At 39.7% G+C, this 16,821-nt stretch overlaps 1 protein-coding gene across 1 annotated transcript in view; it reads right to left on the reverse strand.

Annotated features, from left to right (window-relative positions):
• The window catches only part of LOC109383988 (zinc finger protein 106-like), a 58,366-nt gene that overhangs the window by 16,635 nt on the left and 24,910 nt on the right, over positions 1-16,821 (reverse strand). The window contains exons 4-10 of the mRNA XM_019644868.1: positions 13,863-14,063; positions 8,673-10,859; positions 6,983-7,616; positions 5,436-5,505; positions 3,939-4,093; positions 3,796-3,856; positions 2,984-3,328 (exon numbers count right to left, since the gene is read on the reverse strand). Coding sequence (XP_019500413.1) covers positions 2,984-3,328; positions 3,796-3,856; positions 3,939-4,093; positions 5,436-5,505; positions 6,983-7,616; positions 8,673-10,859; positions 13,863-14,063 — 3,653 coding nt within the window. The remainder of the gene's footprint in view (positions 1-2,983; positions 3,329-3,795; positions 3,857-3,938; positions 4,094-5,435; positions 5,506-6,982; positions 7,617-8,672; positions 10,860-13,862; positions 14,064-16,821) is intronic.

Genomic DNA, 16,821 nt, shown 5'->3' on the forward strand with positions numbered 1-16,821 from the left:
TAAAAGTAGCTTTTATCTGTTCTATTTGATATTAGTAACCAATTTATCAATGTTGTCCTACTAGGAAATCTTCAGCTTGGGTAGTTCACCAACTGTGAAGAGTATATAATAGGTTCATTTACATCATAGTCCTAAGGTAGTACATTCTACTATTTATATATAACTTCTACTTTATAGTTAAGAACCATCACTGACCTGGATGTCTTTCATTACTAGTGCCAGTTGCCTTCCTTTTAGATCTATTTTTCACAAGGAGGCAAAGTTTTATCACTTAACGACAGTTATTACATTCATAGTGCTGTGTTAGCAACAAAGCAATGTTGAGATTCAAATGCTTAGTGGTCAGCTAGGCTCATGCATCAACTCATTGCCCCAACTTGGTTTACTCACATTTCAAGTTTACAAATTACTTCATGTTATACTATCAATATAGGTTTGTCTAAAAATAACTGAAATAATGAATGCCAACCTGTCAATATTTCCTACAAACATTGGAAGAGACACAGTATTAAAAAGTTTTAGAATTAAAAAAAAAAGACTGAAATAATATATAATATCTGCATTTTTATAGTTTCCCAATTATTTACAATAAGCATGAATTACTTTTGCAATGAGAAAAATAAATCTAATAAAAGCTATTTTTTTAAAATTAGCTTACGGGCCAGCCGAGTGGCTCAGCTGGTTAAGAGTGTGAGCTCTGAGTAACAAGGTCGCCAGTTCGATTCCCACATAGGCCAGTGAGCTGTGCCTGAGCTGAGCTGCTGCTGAGCTGCCAACAGGTGGCAGGATGGCTCAGCTTGTGAGAGCATGTGCTCCTAACAACAAGGTTGCCAGTTTGACTCCCACATGGGATGGTGGGCTACGCCAACCTGCAACTAACATTGAACATGGCACCTTGAGCTGAGCTGCCCTGAGCTGCTGATGCATGACTGGATAGCTCAGTGGTTAAAGCATGTGCTCTTGACAACAAGGTTTCCAGTTCAACACCCACATCGGATGGTGGGCTATGCACACCCGCAACTAAGATTGAACATGGCACCTTGAGCTGAGTGGCCACAAGCTGCCAATGGGCAGCCAGATGGCAACTGGACTTGGAGCTGAGCTAGCTGCGTCCTCCACAACTAAGATTAAAAGACAACAACTTGGCTGTTCCCCTTCCCCAATAAAATCTTTTTTTTTTTTTATTAGCTTAAGAAGACATTATAGGGCCAGCCGAGTGGCTCAGTTGGTTAAGAGTTGGCTTAAGAACGCGAGCTCTGAGCAACAGAGCCACCGGTTTGATTCCCACATGGGCCAGTGATGCTGCGCCCAAGCTGAGCTGTCACTAAGCTGCCAACAGGATGGCTCAGCTGGTGTAACAACAAGATTGCCTGTTCGATGGTGGGCTATGCCCACCCACAACAAGACTGAACTTGGTACCTTGAGCTGAGCTGCTGCCCTAATGGCTCAGTGGATAGAGCGTGTGCTCTTAACAACAAGGCTGCTGGTTCAACTCCTGCATGGGATGGTGGCTGTGCCCACCCACAACTAAGACTGAACTTGGCACCTTGAGCCGAGCTGCCACCCGGATGGCTCAGTGGATAGAGCGTGTGCTCTTAATAAGGCTGCCGGATTCGACTCCCGCATGGGATGGTGGCTACGCCCACACGCAGCTAAGATTGAACACAGCACCTTGAGCTTAGAGGCCACGAGCTGCCAACGGGAAGCCAGATGGCAACTGGCGCCCTCCACAACGAAGACTGAAGAACAACAATTCGGCTGGTCCCCTCCCCCAATTCCCCAATAAAATCATAAAAAAAAATTATATTGCTTCATTACTATTTTTATGAAAAAATAACAAATACTATCCACATAAAAGTAACAAAATTCAATATGAAAGATAATATAGGGCCGGCTAAGTGGCACATTGGTTAAGAGCTGGCTTGGGACGCCAGAGGGCCCCGGTTTGGATCCCACAAATGAGGGCCAGTGACACTGCCCTCTACAACTAAGATGCTGAACAACAGCTCAACTTGGAGCTGGGCTGCTGTGAGTCGCCGGCGACAGCATAGGCTACAACGACCGCTGCAGTGGGTTGCCATGGGCTACCGTGTGTAGCCAGCAGCCAGCGTGAGCAGCTAGCAGCCGCAGTGAGCGGCCGTCCAGAAGCTGGCGACTGATCGGCCTCGCCCGGGAAGAGCGCAATGATGATGGTGCCAACTTGGGCCAGTGAAGCAACATCCTCCACAACTAGACTGAGGAACAAAAGGACAGCAACTTGTCTGTTCCCTTTCCCCCAAGTCCCCAATTAAAAAAAAAAGATAATATACATTTGCTACAGATATCTAGATTAATGTTGCAACAGGTAGCAAAATCTAGCGTAATTCTTCAGACTTTTTGTTTTGGCTCAAGAAATCACAAAATGTCCGTTTGTCTACTTTTTACTTAATTTGCAATAAAATTGTGGTTATGTAAACTTCAGATGAGATTTTTTAAGTTGCTCAAAAGTTATTCTCAAATAGTCACCAGGTGAGTGTTATTTTATGGAAAGACAAAAAACCTTGGGTATTAGATGAGTCCCAAACCAAAAGCCCTCTGCCTTTCCTTATGGCCACCTGACTCAGGCTTATATTAATCCTGGCTTGTACTTTAGATGATAAAGGCAGTTAAGTTCTGAGAAATTCAGAAGATATATCTTATTTAGAAAATTGGCTGAACAACGTTAACCCCATTTATCTCCCCAAAACTGAATAATTCTGCACCAATCCTAATAAACGGAATCTTTCAGGTGTTAATACAAAGTCAATTTAGTAATCCTATATTAAAGAAAAGTTAAGGGAAAGTTACTGATATTTAAATAATCCTCTTAAATGAAGGAAACCTCAAGAAAAATTAATTGTAACAACTTTTGTTTTAATGGGCAAGTATAACTTTACATCACTGATATAAGAGTGCCCTAAATCCACTATAGGGTTGCCCTTAACCCAGAGAAAAGTTTACATACTATTAGCTTGCAGTAATTCCTTGGACTCACTGCAAGGGGAGCCTTGCGACACAGCATTCACATTCTCGTCTTGTTCAGGAGACATGGGTTCTTGTTTAATCTGAACCGATGAGTCTGGAGCAGGAACACTGCCATGGGCTTGGAAAGCAGGAGATGTGGTTACTTGCAGAGGGGCTCCGGTGGATGAGGGAGACACATGAGAAGATGGAGGCTCCAGGAAAACTGGGAGAAAGGGAGTAGGCTGCAGTGTGGCATCGGCTGATGTTTGAGATCTACTGCTCCTTGGTTCTCGTGCAAGGCTACTATAGGGAGCCTGGTATGCGCGCTCAGAAGGCTCATATGTTTCTAGAATGGGAAACACACATACATCCAAATGCAAAAATGTTATCTGAAAGTCACTTGTTTCTTAGCCAAGTTGTGTTTTTTAAAGCTTACAAGAGAATTTAAAGTCCTTCATAGTTCTTCAAAATAGATTGTCATCTAATCTATACAACCACCAAGAATAGGCATTAATATTCTAATTTTTCAGATTTTAAGTGACTTATCCAAAGTCATATAGATACTAATGGAACAGCCAAGATTTGAACCCAGGTCTTTTGATTCCTAACCTAAGACTCTTTCTGTAACATACTGTCTCCATTGGTAAGCACTTGGGGGATGCACGGTCTCACAGGCCTTTGTACAGAAGAACGAAGCCAAGGAGACATGAAAGCAATCATATGACCTTTTCATGGCTACTTTAATTCCCCTTTATAGAGAACAAAAAGTAACAAGCGACAGAGAACCCAATCCATCATATTCTCTCTAAATACCTTGTAATCCCTGTAGAATCTGTATTCTATGGGTCCTCAGTGCACTCATCTCCATAGTTATCTAAAAATAAAGTATTTTGTTAAGCATTTGGAAATCCAACTTGAGATGATCCATTTTCATTAAATGTTCCAGCTGCTGTTACCTGCTGCTTGAGCATAAGTAGCCTCTGAACTTCCACATAAGCTGTCTGAAGAGCTGCACGGGCTTGCAGAAGGCTGTTATCCATGCAATGCAGTGATTTGCTTAGTTCCTCCTCCCTTAAAGAAATACTCAGCAGCTGGTCAACCTGAGAACGCTCTGTCAAAAGAAACCATGAGGCTCAGTTTAATACTGGAGACTTCTCTTCAATAATACAGCTCCTCAGAAGATGGAACTACATCAATTATCTAGGATAAGCCTTTATTTTCTCCCCAATAGGTCATTGGAGGCTCATCCAATCTCACAAATCACGTAGTTAAGCCCGATGTAGTCAGAGATAGAAACCCAAAACAAGAATTGTTAAGATGGAGGTACCTCTGAAGTTCAAGTATATCACCACAAGTACCATCTTCCCTGATCACCTTCTTCCACCACTACTCTGCCAAGTGAAATCTTTGTCCCAGGTAAATCAACTATTGTCATTTTCTAATTTTTCCATTCTTCCTTTATCTACCAACCTCTTCACCCAAGGTTTATGCTTAGATTGGGCCCCAAACCTGGACTGCTTGCACTCTCCTCCCAATCCGTATTTTTCTAGTCAGCTAGTTAACACAAAATAGTTGTCTTTATTACAGAAGTCTTCCTGAAGGAGATACAACTTTGAAATAGTACATGTAAGTTACTTTAAATAAAATGTTCTGCTATGTGTATGTATTTGTCATCTTTATGTGCATCTCGTTCCCGTTCAATATGCCAAGACCTCTTTACTAAACTCCAGGCCCACATATCCAACTACCTAACTATCTCTAAGGTCCTTTAACTCAAGGGATCCAAAAGGGCACTCATCATCTTCCTCTACTCTCAACCTACTCCTCTCATGAAGTTTTCTAGTTCTACAAATGATACCATCATCAACACAGTTGCCCATCCAGAAATGGGGGTCATCCTTAATTCCTACCGTATCCATCACATCTCCTAAATCTTATCCAATCCCTTCCCACATTCGCCCTTACATTGGAACAGGGTTTGAGACAGTGAAAAGCAAGCATTGTAGCAGCATACCAGTCAGAGAGCCACATTAATAACGTGTCTCCTTAATTCACATGTGAAAAGCAACCAGATGCCTCAAAAAAGGAAAGTGAGAGAAATGGCTATAAATGATCAAGATGGATTAAACTTTTACTAAAGGCCTGTTCCTCTTCATCCCATTGAAAAGATCCAATAAGGCTTTCTGCTTTATATTGAACTCAATTTGTTCAAGATCTATATTAACTTTAGCTTACAGATCCATGTGGCATCATATATTTCTTCTATAGCTGCTACTGTAAATAGTAGGAAATCAAACTTTTCTATGCCTTTAAGCAAGACAACAAAAATGTAAAAAAATAATAAGTGGGTGATCAGTGTTTGATAACCACACGCTATATACTCTGCGTCAAGTTGTAAAATGGCTGAATTGCTATAAGAACAATTCTTTCTGCCAGAATATTCTCCACTATACCTTTCTTTCCTTTAATTTTCCTTCTTTTATTTTTTCTCTCAAGACTTGGGAGTTCAGGAGAAGATCCATCCTAGGAAATAAAGAAAGGGGAATAATATTAAATATGTAAAGGCCATTATCCAGGAGGGAACAAAAGAATCAGTTCTGAGATAGTCATACAATATTCTTCATTATTACTACCTCCTCTAACAGGATAGCAGAAGCCTAATGCACATGATATGCACTAAAATATTAGCTGAATGACTGTATATGATTTTTAAAAAAGCAATCTAAGGTCAGGTGCCTTCTTAGCATTCTAGAGGTGGTAAAGTCCACAGGGCATAGGCAAAGCATTTCAAATCTTAGCAAGGCATAGATAGACGTGTGGACAAAGCCAATGATACATATATCTGATTTCATCATGGCATAGTTTCTACTTTCAATTTCAGCAATAAAATCTTTACAACGAAAAGCTAAACAGTCTATTGAGACAAGCTCTAAGCTATTAGCTTTGTCATAAGACAACCTCTCATCCAACATATCCACTAGAGTGTCAAGCTCAAAGAGGGCAGAGGTGGAGTTTCAACCCAGGTCTAGAACCCATGCCCTCACCTACTCTGCTATACTGCCTCAGTATTAACCCTCTGTTGGGCGCAACTGATCTCACAGATTCATTGCACACAAAGATGCCGCTATGAAATACGTCTTTACTAAGTCACAAACACGACTGGGAATAGGTTATGGTAGAGGGGGAAGATTCGGAAGAGATGAGTCACAATACTTAACTGTTAGATATTTGAAAATTTTGTGTGCAATGACTCTGTGAGATCACTTGCACCCGACGCAGGGTTAAAGGAACACAGTCCCAGGGTTAAAGGAAACAGTCCATGTTCTCACAGTGCCAGGTTTCAGACTATATCATCACCAACCACAATTCTTTCTTTTCAGAAAGGGTTCCTAAACGGGTTAAGCAATATTAGCAACAGAGATGCCAGAGAGACGTGGTGTCAGTGAAGGAGTGGATTCTGAAAGGTCCGGGATGGGTAACAAGTACAAAGGCTAGAGTAACAGAGGCTACAAATACTTCTCAGACTATGCGCATACAGATTCACTCTATTAGCATTAAAACTACCTTAGTGTTAAGCCTACAACTCCTGGATCCAACAGGCACACATGCCCTACACAGGCGCACTGGAATGCCTTCCTTCAGTAGCAGTGCAGAATGCACCATGGAAACAGATCAAGTTACAGTTGAAGATGTGGCTTATTCCTTGTCAGGTGATAAAAAGAATCACTGGCTTGGTGACCAGTTTTAGTGATGACTTCATATTTTCCTAGTACTGTACATTCATATTCAATTACATCTAACTTAGCAGAGCTACTCAGGGAAAGAAACCAGTAGCAAAGAATAGGAAAATAAGAGTAAGAGCCTCACAAATCTTCCATTCCAGAGTAGAGAGAACCACAACCCCAAGACACCCAAGAAAAATTAAACAGTGAAATCTTTCTCATAACAGCCAAGTCACCACATGAAATGGTCTACAAAAGGCACAGGGCATCATACTCACTCCGGTGGCTCTTCGTTTCTTCCTAATGCTCTGGCCGTCATTTTGTTCAGCACCAGAGGTACAGCTACTATCTGTGGCTGCATCTGCCAAGCTGGAGATTGCAAGGGCTGAGCATGCATTGGATGATAAAGAGTTTCCTTCTCCATTACTCTCCTGGGCATTCTGATTCTCTGAAGGTTGTGCAGAGCTCTCCTGGCTATTCAGGTCTTTGGCCAAGTGCATCAGAGGTATTGTACAGTCAGAGGATAACTGTGCACTGTGTCGCCTTCGAGTAGAAACATTTTCAGCCCTTTCACCTGTTCCCAGGGAGGCAGCCAGAGGTGTCACTTCCTGCTTAAGGCTCAAGGTGGTTTTCTGACTCTGTGTGGCCCTCAGTGAGTTACTAGGTGCAAAAATCTGCTGGGGCTCATTTTCTTTGCCTGTGCCTTCCTCGCTGAAGAAGCTATACACAGAAGGAGTTCTGTCCATGATCACGCTGCTCTCAGACAGGCTTCGCTTCCTTGGCAACCCAGGGGAGGAAGAAATGGAAATACCTTCCCACTGGAATCCTTCTAGACTGGACAGATCGGGGTCCTCATCCAAATCCGAGACTTCTTGTTCATTCTGAACGAGAGGCACCATTTCTATGCCAAACCTTAAAAAAGAAAAAAAAAATCATAAATCAAACATGGTCGGGAAAGGGGAGCACCAGTTAATGTACCAGACTCTGTTCAGCAGTGAGATTACCAATATAAATAAGATGGTTTCTGCCCTCAAGGAGCTCCCAGTCTAAGACATAAAATAAGTAGCTACAAGTCTTGTAATGTAACAAGTACTAAATTAGAGATTTGTATATAGCTATCAGAATACATTTGAGGGAGTAAAAATTGAGGGTTGTATTTAAATATGAAGCTCGAAACCAACAAAAACAAAATGTTTATCAGCAAACAAACCAAAAAATAAATAAATAAAAATGTCTATTGAGCATTCCTAAGTGCCAGATACTATACTAAGAAGTTTATATTTATAATCTCAATAATACTCACAAGTTATGGGAAAGGAATAGGGGGCACAATAAATATATTATTTCAGTAAGGATAGAAATTTAAGCCTGGAAGGCTATACAATTATCATTATATACAGTAGGATGATTTTCAAGTAGCAAACCTATATTGAACACTGCTCTAGCATTCAGAAAAGTTTAGTATCTCAACATAAGATGAAGAGCCAAAAATTTACACAAGTACTTAAGGGAAAATATTTGTGTTCACAAATATAATGCCCAGGATAAATACAGAAGGGTAACTATCCACAGGTTCTAAGTAAAAGGTAATGAGAACAGAGTTATAGCTCACCACTCATTAAGATCTACAGATAGATACAGATTTATAGATTTTTGTTTTGTTTTTGTTTTGCTGTCACTGTCTGGCTCCTAAAACCAAAGTGCTGGCTTTCTAATGGTTTTTGTCTATGCCCCCAACTCATTTCTCAAAAGTAGGTAACATTTCTTTTAACCTGAATTTCCTGCTAGGAAACACTTTATTCCATTTATTATAGAGTAGCAGTCACTCTTTGATATTTAAACCAGACATCTACAACACATGTTTTTGGCAAACATTTAATTAAATGTAACAAGAATTCTCTTGACCAGGGTCAAAGGGTAGGTTTAAAAGAAGAGAGAGAGAAATGGATACTGAAAAGAGGCACACACCTGGGCAAGCCTTTGCCTAGCTCTTGCTTTTTCTTGGTTACTTGATGAATGACCTGTTCCCAGTTGACATTTCTCCTAGACGCATTTAGAATCTGCCGAAGGGTTGGCTTGAGCCCTGATTCCTTCTCTGCCTCATTCTTTCGATGACCACTAATATTGCGAATGCGGCGAGCACTGTTGAGGTTTGGCTCAGGGAGGTGTGCTCCAGTTTTGCTCTTCAAACTAATGTGGCGGGTGAGATCTCTTTGGAGAGAGGCAGGAAAGCCGAGCTTGCTTAGTTCAGGCAGGAGAAGGCCTGAGGGCTGTGTTATATCACTTTTTTGAAGCTCTGAGTCCAAGCTAGGACTCTCAAAGCCTTCTGTTTCATAAGACACGTGAGATTTAACAGGGTCATCAACCTGTACATCTTCTAGAGAGGTTTTCAGGTCTAGCAGTAAGCCAGTGTGTGGACTGGCTACAGATGACATTTGCAACTCAGGTTCTTCCTGGTGAACTGTTGAGTTACATGGGGAAGTGGATAGTTTTCTAGGTGTTTTCAGGTTTTGGTCATCTCCCTCTTTCTCATCAGCATTGTGAGTGCTACAGGATAAAACTCCTGTAGTTGCAGAACCCAGGGTTCCAATTTTTGTTCTACACTTTTCTGTGTCAGATATCTCTTCATCACTTTCATCTTCTAATGAGTGTGCTTGAAACTCAATCTTCAAAGTTCCTTTTTCAGACTCTTCTACATTCCTACTTGCTTTTGCATAGTTCCAGATCCTTTTAGAAGTGCTAAGAATTGGGTTTTGCAATGACTCATGACACTGTAGCATCTCCTTGGCTTTTTGTAATGTGTCCCTTAAATTTTCATCAGGTTCCCTCTGAGTACCCAATGAATTATTTTTATTCCCTTTTAAAACACGAGGACACGAACTTTGCAATTTGGACATGTAAGAAGAACCATGATGGTCTTCCACAGTGGGTTTGTTCAAGGGATTTGAGAGTTCTCCAGAAAAAAAAGAACTTACTTTGGTGTTTTTTGAGGGATTTTTTGAATCTTGCTTTTGAGGAATTGTTTTAGTGACTGGAATTGGAAGAAGTGGGGATTTTAAGGATGGCATCTTATTTAAGGTATGCCCTTGTTCAGGTTTTTCTGTAACAGGGCATTCTCTCACCGCCTCATAGGAAGTAGTGCAGTCAGAAGTGGCTTTGTGATTCAGAGATCCAGTATGTGTTTCTTTCTGTGTTTTCAGCACTGGGCAATTATTTGTCGCATCCATCTGGGGCTCTTGCATTCCTAGGGTTATTAAGGAAAAATCAAAGAGAGACTTATCTTTCACTTCTGACTTGGTACCAACGACTTCTTTCATTCCTGACTGTAAATCCAGAGTCTTCTGGGAAGGGTAAGGAGTCCAGCGGTGGAGCTTGTCTCTTGCCGCACTGCCATTCTTCCCACCGACTTTGGAAGCCATGCTGTCGGTTTGTTTAGTGGTTTGGCTTTCCAGCTGCTCAAAGTTGAAGTCAAGAAAGTCTTGTGAAGGGAATTTATCACTTGTAAATCCTTCAGAAGGACCTCTGTAGGTGGCAACTGCACCAACTTTGTCCTTATCTTTTCGCTGCCATTTATATCTGTCTTGGTTGTATTTCTTCGACTTAGATTTCTTGTTCCGTAGCGTAGTCTTGTCTTCCATCTGACAGTTAGAGTTTCTGTTTCTGCCTGGTTGAAACTTGTCTCCGGGGCTACTGTAATTCCAACTATTTGTACTACGTACACTGGATTTCCAGTCTCCGTTACTGCTGGTCATGTGCCAACTGGAAAAGCCACCTGTTCCTTCCGAATGCCAACTGGAATTCCTTCCTGTACCATTGTGATTCCAATCTACCATTCCATTATTTGAGTGCCAGCCACCTCCAGAGCTACTGTGGTTATGAAACCAAGTTGAGGAGCCACCTGCAACACCCTTGTGCCACCCGGAACAACTTCTGGGCCCACCACTATTCCTCAGAGAATGTGGAAAGCTGTTTTTCCTAGCATTATTAAAGCCATCTTTCTCCCATTTCCAGTCTCGCTGAGGAGGTCCCCGATGATGCCGCGCTGGCTGACTGTAGTTCTCTCTGTCTTGGTAAGGGATTCGGTCTTCTCGTCTCCTTTGGGGTCGCCTGTCATCAGACTTTACTTCTTGGCTGCTATTGGAAGGTTCGGCTTGTCTGGAAGAAAAAACAGTTTTTCATTAGTGATTTCAGGGAATTCTTATGCTTCTTTTAAAGGCATAACCCACCAAACCTCCCCTCAACCTCCCTCCCCTGCTACTTGGAATGTGTACTAGAGTTCGCTTTTATTTCTAATAGTGGTTGCTTTCATATCTTTAAATGATATAGTTAAAACTTGTATTTCACAATTTATTAAGAAATTAAATAATACTTTGTTTCTCCTATCACTCCAGAAATATTAAGTTGACATATTTATACTATCCTCTCTTTTCTGCTCCTGTTTTTCTTGGGATGTTCTGAGTTTTTGTCCCTCTCATTCAATTATTATTTTTATATTATGCAGCTTTTCGAAAATAAGACCAATTATAGTCTGCAGCTATGGTTCGTTATTGTAGTTAATACCATTTAAGTTCTGCTGCTCTTAATGATTTCTTCAGTTGTTGGTTCTTTCTTAAAAACCCAGTTTCTTAACCTATTTTAAATGGTAAGATTTTACTTTGCATAATCACTTTCATTAATAAACACTTCATCAAGGACACATTCAATGACTGTTAGTGGTGAACAAAAACTTTCATGTATAGTTCCTGGGCCTGAAGGGCTTACAACCTAGCTGAGGAAATAATTAAGGTCATAAACACGAGTAAAATAGCACATCGCAAATAAGCAGCAGCCACAATAAGTGCTATATGGAGCTTCGTGTGCTAGAGGTTTTTATAAGCTATAGCTGTATGAACTATTCTTGTTAGACAAGGAGCCCACAGAAATGTGAATAGATTTAAGTAAACATCACAAGAATAGGTATAAAACCACTGTCCTCTATAAGCTGCCTAGGGTATGCCTTAGCATATAGTAGGTGCTCAAAAAGTTGAATAATACTAGCTAAAATTTATTGAGTGCCTACTAATTATCAGGAATATTTAATGCTAAGCACTTTATATAGATTACCTCATTAAATTTTCACAACTCGAAAGCAAGTATTCTTATTATTCCTACTTTTTAGATGAGGAAACAAAGGATTAGAGAATACCACAAATTAGAGAATACTAGTAACTTGCCTAGAATACTACAGAAAGTGAATAGTGTGGCAGAGATTTGGACCTTGGCAGTCTTACTCTTAACCACTAGGCCTTGAGAGAATAAAAATCCCAAAATACAGTTTCTGTAGCTGGGTTCCCTCCTCTGAGCTTGACTTAAATCTTAAACACAGTACTGAATTTAATTGGCTTTAAAAGCTTCTAACATCTGTAAGATTTTAGACACAAACTGGAATTTCTTCCTTTTTCACAAGATGGAATTAAAAGTTAGTTTACCTAAAAGCTTAAATATCCACTTACATTATGAAATACAACCATTTCTGAACAGGAGAGCCTAGGTTCCCAAGTGACAAGCGTTATTACATACACTTGCAGGATATTGGTACCATCATTAGCCAAATTCCTGTTATCTTTTGTTTCTAAACACTATGCAACTTTTGACATCCAAGGAGATCACTGACTCACCTATACTAATGGGATCCAAAAATGAGAGGAGAATTGGGCAATTAATCAGTCACAAAGCAGAATTCCTAGATCATTATGAACTGGCTAAGACTGAGGGGGCAACAGCATGCAGCTAAACCCACAGCCCAAAAAGAACAATCTAAATAAAAAACCTTATAGAGGAAAAAATTTAAAACCTCATGAAGAAATAAGTAGATGACTTTATAAATAGGTCACCAAAAAGCATATCAGGATACTCAAAGAATAGTTAACTATGATATGAATGTCTAATTTACTGAGAAGCTCTTTTACCCTGACTTAATGTTTAATCATTTACACAGATAAGCTAATAATGGCACAAGAGTGAGTATAAGAGCAAAAATAGACGTTGGTCTCCCAGAGGTTCCAACATCCTAAAACAAGAGTAAACTACAGCCAGACTGAAAGTAGTTAGAATGTCATTTGAAGGACTAAGCAACTGAGGTTCCAACATCCTAAAACAAGAGTAAACTACAGCCAGACTGAAAGTAGTTAGAATGTCATTTGAAGGACTAAGCAACTGAACAATTTCAGTACCACGTTGCCACTGATACTGTAAGACTAAGAAAGTATCCTTCTTCGAGGACTGGTTCAAAAACCTTTTCACATAACACAAACTGCTTCCTTTTTCTATTCAAACCTCTAACTAAAAATGAAGTGCAGACCAGGTATAACTAGTATTCAAGAAGGATCTTTAAAATTTTATTTTAGAATTTGAAATGTTCCTCATCATGTCTTAAGACTTAAAAAATTACCCTACCTCATAAATGGCTCTCTCTCTAACTCATACCTGAAAAGTTCTGCTTCATTAATTAAAGTCTTTAGACCACAAATCAGTAAGGTTACAATACAACAAACAGCCTAATACCTGAATTATAGATGTAGGTATGAAATTATGTAGTACAAGGTGGAAAACTGACACAGCTGAAATGATCTTGACACTGTCAAATTTAAAATGTAAATGTACTCAATAAATATTTACTGAAGCACTTAATAATAAAGGGATAAATCAAACTTGGTAGAAGCACCATGTTAAGTCACATCAGGCAGAACATTTTTTCCTAGGGGATTCAATAAGAAATACTATATAAAATATTCAAATGAAGCCTATATATTAATACCTTTCCACTAGAAAATTTGGATGCCAAATAAAAACAATTTATTGGTATCCAAAAACTTTGGAACTACTAAAAACAGTCCTAAACATAGTTATCAATATGGTAAAATTTCAGATCTGTAGCAGCTATAGTTAGTTTTTATGTAGGGACAATACTGAGTTTTTTTGTTTGTGTTTTTAAGCAGATAGTACAGTAATTCAAAAAGCATTCCATTGCCCTTTCATGCAAAAAACAGCAACTTAAAGCTAAACTTTACAACTAAGATAAGGCTGAATGCTTATAGGCTGACAAGTATGCAAATAGAAAATGTATTCTCTTCTATATTCTGTTGCAGATAGGCTTTCAAAATCAAAATCATTACTCACCGACTTTGTTCTTTCCTTTGTTTTATTAATTGAATGAGTTCCTTGTCAAAATAATCTTCTTCCTCTTCTTCTCCCTTTCCATCATCTTCTCTTTCCTGGGCATCAACGTTATCTTTGTGCAACTGGCCAGAAATGTGCTTTGCATAGGCAGAAAGACCCACTTCTGTGACCCCGCACACTCGGCACTCATGACTACTGTCCCTAGGGAAAGAGGGAGATGAGGGACATTCAATTCTCCCCACTGGCATGGCACACTCACCAGATCTGTTCGAGTTTCCTCTGAAGGGCACTGCACGCTTTGGTACAGTGAGAAATTAGTGCTAATCAATTTTAATGCTCCTTTCATCACTTTTAATAAGTTTGTTCGTAAGTTACTTTTGAAAATGAATTTGAGATTCTTTTCCAGCAATCAAGAGGCAATACACTTCAGAATAATGTCGTTTAGGAGGAGAAATCTTCTTGAATTGCTGTACTTAAAATCTTGCCAGAGGAAACATGGTGAAAGGGGGAGGCAGAGCAGGGGGCTCAGAGCAAACAGAAGTTGCTCTGGAGCACACCCATGGTGCCAGCTGCACTCAGAAAGCCTGGTGACAGCACTTACATTTAATCTCTGGCTCAAGAACTTTCTCCCAGTGAAAGTTAAGGGGTGGAGAAAAGAGTCGGCAAGGCAGCCAATCCCAAGCGGGTAACTAAATCGGAACAACTGGAGCTCTGCCTGGAATGTGAAGATTCCGGACCCCGGGGCAAATGATCGGAGTCGTCTCAGCAAACTTTTTTGGTCTGGATGATACACGTGATCTACATTCTGCTTCAGAAGGGCTTATTTTAAAGGGAATGGAAAGCATTTCAGTTGTAGGAAGTCAACAGCTGTGCTAAGCAAATGGTTTTTCTCAAGTTTCAGAAAATGCTACAATTTAGAGAGAAGCAAAACCAGGTTCTTAAGAAAGTTTGGCACTTTTTTCTTTTACTTCACACACTTAATGGTAAATCTCACACTTGGCCAATTTAAGAAGCCAAAGTCCTGAATCAATGTCCAGAGCTGTAGTAGATGAATAATTTAACTGCTTTTTTAACTTCCTGAAATCCCTTGATTGGTTCAGCTGTCTGTGCAGTTGAGAAACATGTGAATACCATGGCCACTGGTGCAATGAATGGACAGTAATATCCATTCCATAATCCAAATTGGCTTAGCTCTGCATCATTTGTCTTGGGTTTATACCAGTGATATTTTTGCACTTTCTATAATATACTAAAAAATAAAAAATCAACTCAAAAAATATGCTGTCTTTGATCAGACACAGACACACACACTACTCCATCTTCCCCCTCGCCTGTATCTGTCAAGACATGGCAAAAAAAAAACACCCCACAATAACATGGCAGAATTTATATCAATTAAACAGAAAAGACCCTCAGAACTGAGCAGTTCATTTACTAGTTACAGATCACCTGAATATTTTTTTAAAAAAATTATTGACCAACAACTAAATTCCAGGCACCATGCTAAAAATATGGTTACTTTGTCTAGGGTGACAAAGTATAAACAAACAATGCCCCATAAATGAAAAAAAAACAAAAAACATTTTTTATTTTGTAAAGAATCATGAAAAACACCTCAAAAAAATGGGGAAAATTCATAGTTTTTTGGGCTTTATAACTTTGAATGCTCTGGATACAATATAGTCTTTAACATTAAGGTTTATTTTAATGAGTTCTGAACAGGTTCCCTGAAAATATCATTACCTGATTACCCAGAATACCAATATTCTAATTTCTTCTTATCCTCCAGGAACTTAAATACATTATTTTCACTGATAGTTTTCCACTGTACTTAACTACATTTGTATACTTAAAGAAGAACAATCCTTAACTTTCTCCAGGGATAGTCATACTCCTCTCAAGCAATTAACAGTATGGAAGCGCATTCAAAGAGAATGCTAGCTTATAACAGAAAATAAGCCTTTTCTCACAACACTGAAAGAAGTTAAAAACATATCAGTATAAATCTATCCCTAATGGGCAGCATCAGAAGGCTCTGAAAGCTGTAACTAACCTAGAATATATAATTTATACTATAATAAAAATTCAAGTCAACTGAATTTTCTGGTTAGAAAATCTTGGCTTTAACCTCTAAAACTATGGAAAATGTTTTAGTCCCCTTTTCTACCTAGAAACTTATAGAATGCTAAACTGTATATTGCAGTACCAGGAACATCATTCTAAAAGGTATTCTTAAATAAAATCCTTGCTTTTTTACCCATGCTTCTAAAATGCAGAGTATTTTTCTCATGTCCAAACCATCAAAATCCCTCTCTTTAAAGACATAACTGGAAGGCCACATTGACTTTTTAAAGTATTAAGGAATATAGACAGTATTTGACTCTGTTAAAAATAAACATCCATACTCATAAACCCACACACTTTGAAATGCCCAAAGCACAAGCATACGTTGGCTATGCAACAGACATTCAAACATAGATTTTAAAAACACTGTTGCTTTCCTTGTGAGAACAAATAGTAATCATAGTTCCAAAGTTATCTGATGGAAAAACACTTCAAGAGATCCTGTCCAGAAGGGTACAGGCAGTATAAAAGTTAACACTGAAAAGGATTTATCAAAAAACAGAAACCCCTGGGCAGGCCGAGTGGCATGTTGGTTAGGAGTTGGCTTGGGACACCAGCTCTGAGCAGCAGGGCTCCAGTTCGGATCCCACATGAGAGGGCCAGTGATGCTGCACCCTCTACAGCTAAGATGGTGAACAACAGCTCGACCTGGAGCTGGGCTGCCGTGAGTCACTGGCAACGGCGTAGGATGCAGTGGGGCTGGCTGTCAGCTGGCATGAGCTCTTGTGAGCCGCCGTCCAATGGCCAGCGAACAACTGCCTCACCTGGGAAGAGTGCAATGATAATACCAACATGGGCCAGTGAAGCGACATCCTCCACAACTAGACTGAAGAAC

Source organism: Hipposideros armiger, unplaced genomic scaffold (genome assembly GCF_001890085.2).
Source record: "Hipposideros armiger isolate ML-2016 unplaced genomic scaffold, ASM189008v1 scaffold_92, whole genome shotgun sequence".
Lineage (NCBI taxonomy): Eukaryota > Metazoa > Chordata > Mammalia > Chiroptera > Hipposideridae > Hipposideros > Hipposideros armiger.